At 33.5% G+C, this 8,329-nt stretch overlaps 1 protein-coding gene across 1 annotated transcript; it reads left to right on the forward strand.

Annotated features, from left to right (window-relative positions):
• Positions 1-8,288, forward strand: LOC132152806 (protein lifeguard 3-like). Its single transcript, XM_059561705.1, has 11 exons — positions 1-237; positions 1,078-1,148; positions 1,255-1,319; positions 1,435-1,488; positions 1,857-1,907; positions 1,983-2,022; positions 2,115-2,152; positions 2,248-2,335; positions 2,673-2,768; positions 3,728-3,781; positions 7,258-8,288. The coding sequence occupies exons 1-11, from the start codon at positions 6-8 to the stop codon at positions 7,405-7,407; spliced, it is 939 nt and encodes a 312-aa protein (XP_059417688.1). The 5' UTR covers positions 1-5; the 3' UTR covers positions 7,408-8,288.
• Positions 8,289-8,329: the final 41 nt, after the last annotated feature.

The following is an 8,329-nucleotide window of genomic DNA, read 5'->3' on the forward strand; positions in this document are numbered from 1 at the left end:
TCACAATGTCAAAGTCAGATCACCCTCCAAGTTATGAAGAGTCAAGAGAACAGCAGCATGGAAACTATCCATTCCCTCCCTATGGATATCCAGCCCAGCCAGGGGTGTACACCGGCCCGGGGCAGCCTGGCATACACCCCCAGGCGGGGCTTTGGCAGGGCCCTGGATACTACCCTTCAGCAATGCCATCTATGATGCCGTCCCTTATAACACCAGGGATATTTTCCTCCAACCTAAGTAAGAATCAAGTTCTCATGTCAATCTTAAAGCGTAATCAATTACTTCTTTACTGCATTTATTTGTTTTGTAAAAAATCAAGTTTCATTACAGCAAACTGTTGCACAGTGCAGCCTACCTTTGTACTATTTAGTTCTGACACATTCATATTCTGCTTTATGAAGTGTGCAGTGTTGTGGAGTAACTAGTTACATTTAATGAAGTTACATAATGTAATTACAAAATAAATGTAACTGCAATCTGTTACAGTTACTGAGAAAAATGTGTAATACATTTACTTATTGTAATGTTAACGAAAAGGGGTTACAAGGGGGGTTACATCTGAATATTTTCAAACACACACACATCTTTTTTTTTTTTTTTTACTATCTCATTGCATAGATTTCCACTGATTTTATATCAGGATAATTATATTTTTTTATGCTAACCCAACCTATACCCCTCACAGAAACATGTGCAAAACACTAGATTTAAATAAAATAAATAGATTTATAAGTCTTTTTAACTAGTGAGGACAAGAAAAATGTCCTCAGTAGTGGGTTGTCATGATTTTTCACTATATAAGTGAGGACATTTGTTCCTCACACGTATAGTTGGATCAATTTGACATGCACTCCAAGTGTATGGCCTTCCTGTTGTAGCCGTTTGGTTGTTTTAATGTGTTTAATGCAACTTTCTCAAGACTGGAACTATGTTTAATTCAGAATTCCTGGACTCTTGTTAGGTGGTTGAGTATCTGCCAAATGTCTGGTACAGTACAGTTTTAAATGCGACCCAGTTGTCCAAGTACTTTTTGAGGGCCTCTGTGTGTGATTTTTATGATTCATTGTTTTGTTTTAGGAGATGTGGAGGGCATTTCAGCAACTGGTGTATGGGACAGCATGAGTGTTCGACATGCCTTCATTAGAAAGGTATTAAGACCTTTTATTTGGAAATAATACAGATTTATAAATATAAAAATGTATAGCAATAAAATGAGCAACTGCAGAAATTGGCTTGTGGTTGTTTTTGTTCCAGGTTTACCTTATTTTAGCCGTCCAGCTGTTCATCACCGCTTCAATCATTGCGGTGTTTACATCTGTGTGAGTACAACAAATCCACAAAACAACTCAACTTTCAACTGCTGAGTGAATGCAATACTCTATACATACTAATGTAATGAAATGGGTGTGTTTACACAAATCCCTCGTCTTACAGTGAGCCTGTGCGTCTTTTTGTGGTCCAGAATCCTGCCATTTATTGGGCATCATTGTGAGTTTTATTTTACCGTCATGTCTGACAAATCTATATGAATGAAAAAAACAAATATAATGTATGCTACATTACTGTTCAAAAGTTTGGGGCTGGTAAGATTTTTTAATGTTTTTAGATTATATTCAGAAAATATTATTATACATTTTTAATATTCATTGATGAACAGAAAGTCAAAAAGAACAGCATTTATTTGAAATATAAATCTTTTGTAACATTTTAAATGTCTTTACCGTTACTTTTGATCAATTGAATGGTTCCCTGCTGAATAAAAGCATTTCTTTAAAAAACTTACTGACCCCAAACTTTTGAATATGTACGTATATTATATTGAAGTAACAGTGGATCTTTTTTTCCTTTCTTCACAGCCCGGTGTATCTTGTTACGTACCTTATGCTGGTTTGCTGTGAGGGGCCGAGGTGAGTTTAGTCAGTTTGTCACTTTTTAGCACTAGAATATCTATTTAATAATGGAAATCCTGACTTGGTTTTTAGGAGACGTCATCCATGGAATTTAATACTCCTGTTCGTTTTTGTAAGTGACGATTGCATTTAACTATGCTCTCAATGACATTCACGTTGAATTATTTCTTATAATTAACCAAACATGTTTTTTGTCCTCCATAGACCCTTACATTATCTTACATGACAGGAACAATATCAAGGTAAGCCTAGAGTTACATCAGTTTCACACTGCACGTGGTTGGTTTTAAATATCAGATAAGCTCATGTTTTTTCCTCCGTCTGGCATTATTTACAGTTATTTTGACACCAAAGCTGTGTTCCTAGCCCTGGGGATCACAGCAATAGTGTGTATAATCGTCACAATCTTCTGTTTTCAAACCAAGGTAAGCCCTGCAGTGGCAGCACCCATGGCTCTGATCGACTGGTCGGTGGTGAATGCCACTTTGTTCCTGGTGTAAAATAACCCCATTGTATTTGATTACAATGATCGACTGTCTCTTTTTAAACATTCATGGCATACTGATAGATGTTTCATGCTTAGTTGAGACAAAACTGAACAATTTTGTGTTTGTCCTCTGTTTTTTAATAGATAAATTTTTGCTTTTGTGTAATATATTCTCCCCATTTTACTTGTGAAATCTACTTTTTTTTACATTCACTACATATTACAGTTTGCGACTGCTGAGGATTTTTTTTGTTTTGTCTTCTGCATTTGATCAGGTTGACTTCACCTCTTGTACAGGTCTGCTCTGTGCCCTTTGTGTGGTTCTTCTGGTGATCGGCATTATTACATCCATTGTACTCTCCTTTCAGTATGTAAGTGAAGCCATTGTGTCATTATTTCAGTCATTGCAAATGATTTGAAAGTTTAAAGCAGTGGTTCTCAAGGGGCCTTAGCAAACTTATAAAGGACATTCTTATATTATTATAAAGAAAATACAGTATCTAAATTGATTAATGTAATATATTGACACTCCCAGCTGATAAAAATGTTTGAAAACAAGCAGCATTATCATGATTAAAGCAGAACATGCTGGAAGAAATGTTATAGTTTAAAATATAGGAGTGTTGGACAATGGGGTGTGGTGAACCTCTGATTTAAAAGAATACTGTTATTTTTGGTGCCTAGATTTTTGGCATGCTCTGAATTACCACCGATAATAATTTTGACTTGTCCCTTTGTTTGTTAAAAACAACAGAAAACACATTGCAGTAGCACATTTACAATGGAAACAAGTGGGCAGCACTACAAAGAAACAGCCACAAAAGTTTATCCATGACATTTAAAGTGATAGTTTGAAAACGAATCATTACACTTTTACTATTCAACAACAGTCAAAATAACAATAAAATAGCATCAGATCTTTAAACTAGCCTATAAACCCCATTTATTGTCTTCCAAGTCTTCTGAAAACATACAATATACCATTGTGTGGGGAACAGAGTGAAAGTTATTAAATATCAGAATATGGTTAGATGAGGATGATTAAATTATAATGTATGTATAAATTGTTCTTTTAAGGCAGTGGTTCTCAACCGGGAGCCCTCAGCAAGGCCTAAAGAGGACCTAAAATAGTTTAAAATCAGTCTAGGGGGAAAATTGTTGAGGATAGTGGAGTCAAAAACAGTCTGATGGCTGCATATTTTACCAAACATTACACATATTAACATGAGATTGAGGTACCAGAATTGTATACCAGCCTTGTGTTTGGAAAGTCTTATGAATGATTAACCGGTAATATACCTTTTACACATCTATATCATCAATGTCTCAGGTGCCGTGGCTGCATATGCTGTATGGTGCTTGTGGAGCAATAGTCTTTACCTTGGTGAGTTAATTAAACACTATTTTATGTTGTTATTCGCCATAACTCTTGAAAATAAATTCCAACCCATGTGAAAAAAAAGAAAGAAGTACACTTTTTTTCAAAGAGTACTTATTATACGGAGAAAAGACACTTTAAAAGAATATATGTAGGTGTGAACTGAATGTAATGTTATATACACGTTATTCACAATAAATGACATAAATATTCAATGCAATTAACTGAACTTCATAGTGTTTTTGACACTAGGGGTGAGTAGGACTGAAGTACATCTTTAAATGAAATTTCATAATTACATAATCATAATTATGCACTTATAGCAATTAATTTACTTTAAATAGCATTTCTATTGAAACTTGTATGCCGTGTATTTACACATAATTTTAAATACAAATGTATGATGATGATTTGCAATTTAGTACATTTAAAATATATTAACTTTATAAGTAATATGGAATGACACTACAGTAAAAATTATGATCAAGTAATTTACATGTGCTTTAGTTTGTTAGTCAACACTTTAAATTGAGTGTACTTTGAGCATGACAAAAGATTACAGAAAAAAAATCATTTATATTGTACTTTAAAACTTTTTGACATTATTACCAAGTGCACTTTTTAAGGAAAGTGAAAGTGTACTTTCTTAAAGCCTTTTATCAAATTAATATTAGATCATCTGCAAGTATATATATATATATATATATATATATATATATATATACAGTACAGACCAAAAGTTTGGAAACTACTATTTTTAATGTTTTTGAAAGAAGTTTCTTCTGCTCATCAAGCCTGCATTTATTTGATCAAAAATACAGAAAAAACAGTAATATTGTGAAATATTATTACAACTTAAAATAATAGTTTTCTATTTGAATATACTTTAAAAAAATAATTTATTCCTGTGATGCAAAGCTGAATTTTCAGCATCATTACTCCAGCCTTCAGTGTCACATGTAACATCCAGTCTATCACATGATCATTTAGAAATCATTCTAATATTCTGATTTATTATGAGTGTTGGAAACAGTTCTGCTGTCTAATATATTTGATGAAAGGTTAAAAAGAACTGCATTTATAAAAAAAAAAAAAAAAAAATTCGAATAATATATATTCTAATAATATATTTTCTTTACTATCACTTTTTATCAATTTAACACATCCTTGCTGAATAAAAGTATTGATTTTATTTAAAAAAAGAAAGAAAAAAAATTACTGACCCCAAATTACTGACCAGTAGTGTATATTGTTATTACAAAATATTTATATTTTAAAAACATAGCTTCTTTTTTTTATGCATCAAAGTATCCTAAAAAAGTATCATGTTTGAAAAAATATTAAGCAGCAGAACTGTTTCCAACTTTGATAATGAATCATCATATTAGAATTATTTCTAAAGGATCATGTGATAATGATCCTAAAACTTCAGCTTTGCATCACAGAAATAAATGATAATTTAAAGTATAATACATTTTAAAACAATTATTTTAAATTGTAATAATATATCACAATATTAAAAATTTTTCTGTATTTTTGATCAAATAAATGCAGGCTTGATGAGCATATACATATATATATATATATATATATACATATATATATATATATATATATATATATATACATATATATACATCCATATATATATATATATATATATATATATATATACACAACCCGAATTCCGGAAAAGTTGGGACGTTTTTTACATTTTAATAAAATGAAAACTAAAAGACTTTCAAATCACATGAGCCAATATTTTATTCACAATAGAACATAGATAACATAGCAAATGTTTAAACTGAGAAAGTTTACAATTTTATGCACAAAATGTGCTCATTTCAATTTAGATTTTTGCTACAGGTCTCAAAATAGTTGGGACGGGGCATGTTTACCATGGTGTAGCATCTCCTTTTCTTTTCAAAACAGTTTGAAGACGTCTGGGCATTGAGGCTATGAGTTGCTGGAGTTTTGCTGTTGGAATTTGGTCCCATTCTTGCCTTATATAGATTTCCAGCTGCTGAAGAGTTCGTGGTCGTCTTTGATGTATTTTTCGTTTAATGATGCGCCAAATGTTCTCTATAGGTGAAAGATCTGGACTGCAGGCAGGCCAGGTTAGCACCCGGACTCTTCTACGACGAAGCCATGCTGTTGTTATAGCTGCAGTATGTGGTTTTGCATTGTCCTGCTGATATAAACAAGGCCTTCCCTGAAATAGACGTTGTTTGGAGGGAAGCATATGTTGCTCTAAAACCTTTATATACCTTTCAGCATTCACAGAGCCTTCCAAAACATGCAAGCTGCCCATACGGTATGCACTTATGCACCCCCATACCATCAGAGATGCTGGCTTTTGAACTGAACGCTGATAACATGCTGGAAGGTCTCCCTCCTCTTTAGCCCGGAGGACACGGCGTCCGTGATTTCAAACAAGAATGTCAAATTTGGACTCGTCTAACCATAAAACACTATTCCACTTTGAAATAGTCCATTTTAAATGAGCCTTGGCCCACAGGACACGACGGCGCTTCTGGACCATGTTCACATATGGCTTCCTTTTTGCATGATAGAGCTTTAGTTGGCATCTGCTGATGGCACGGCGGATTGTGTTTACCGACAGTGGTTTCTGAAAGTATTCCTGGGCCCATTTAGTAATGTCATTGACACAATCATGCCGATGAGTGATGCAGTGTCGTCTGAGAGCCCGAAGACCACAGGCATCCAATAAAGGTCTCCGGCCTTGTCCCTTACGCACAGAGATTTCTCCAGTTTCTCTGAATCTTTTGATGATGTTATGCACTGTATATGATGAGATTTGCAAAGCCTTTGCAATTTGACGCTGAGGAACATTGTTTTTAAAGTTTTCCACAATTTTTTTACGCAGTCTTTCACAGATTGGAGAGCCTCTGCCCATCTTTACTTCTGAGAGACTCTGCTTCTCTAAGACAAAGCTTTTATAGCTAATCATGTTACAGACCTGATATCAATTAACTTAATTAATCACTAGATGTTCTCCCAGCTGAATCTTTTCAAAACTGCTTGCTTTTTTAGCCATTTGTTGCCCCCGTGCCAACTTTTTTGAGACCTGTAGCAGGCATTAAATTTTAAATGAGCTAATTAAGTGGATAAAAGTGTAAAATTTCTCAGTTTAAACATTTGCTACGTTATCTATGTTCTATTGTGAATAAAATATTGGCTCATGTGATTTGAAATTCCTTTAGTTTTCCCAACTATATATCAATATATATCAATATATATATATATATATATATATATATATATATATATATATATATATATCAATATATATATATATATATATATATATATATCAATATATATATATATATATATATATCAATATATATATATATATATATATATATATATATATACTTCTAAGGCTTAAAGTACACATTCAATACAATTAAGATCAGTTTTTCACAAGGGAACACTTATGATTGCTTTTCTTTCTATAGTTTTTGGCTTACCACACTCAGTTGCTCATTGGAAACCGAGCGAACACCATCAGCCCTGACGAATATGTCTTCGGAGCTCTTTCTCTCTATGTTGATATCGTCCAGATCTTCATCTTCCTCTTGCACATCACAGGAGGCTCTTCAGAGTAAACAGACTAATGCGCATGAGCATTTCTGTCTCAAACACTGATCTTCCTTTGAGCTTATCTTGACTTCTTCAATCACATGCATATCAAATATCACCTTCGACACTGTTATAAACATGATTTTATTGTGTTACTTTAATTTTTTTTTTTTACAGAGGTTGCTCATTCTTTTACTAAGTTGATTGTTACTTTATTTTTAATAAGCACTTTATTTATTTATTTTTACTTTCCACCTGTTTATTTGCATTTTGAAGAACCTGCTATAAAAGATCTAAAACAGCTGCACTGTGATTTGATGATATCGATATTTAGTCTATAACCTAAAGGGAAATAAAATTAAGAGAAACAGTAAACAAATTCATGATGACTATTGGCCATAAAACAGGAAATGTTTGAAGGGTGGTGCACTAGGTTAAGGTTACTTAAGGGGAAGTCATGGCCTAGTGGTTAGAGAGTATAACTCCTAACTCTAGGGTTGTGGGTTCAAGTCTCGGGCTGGCAATACCATGACTTAGCAAGGCACCGAACCCTGCACTGCTCTCTGGGTGCTGCAGCATAAACGGCTGCCCGCTGTGTGTGTGCACTTTGGATGGGTTAAATGCAGAGCACAAATTCTATGGGTCACCATACTTGTCTGAATGTCACTTCACTGTAATTAAGACTGTGGACCATTTTGTTTTTGGACCAAACATCTGTAGGGTTTTTTTTTTCATACAATGGAAGTCAATGCTCACCAAAATTCTTAAAAACATATTCTATGTTCCACAGAATAAAATCATACAGGTTTACAATAATATGAGGGTGAGTAAATGATGACAGAAAATGTACCAAAAGCACTACACTGGAATTACACAACAGAAAGTAAAGTTGGGGAATCACCTAGGAAGTGCTTATGATTTGAAATATTCACTGCTGTGCAAATAATT

The sequence above is a fragment of the Carassius carassius genome, chromosome 11 (genome assembly GCF_963082965.1).
Source record: "Carassius carassius chromosome 11, fCarCar2.1, whole genome shotgun sequence".
Classification (NCBI taxonomy): Eukaryota; Metazoa; Chordata; class Actinopteri; order Cypriniformes; family Cyprinidae; genus Carassius; species Carassius carassius.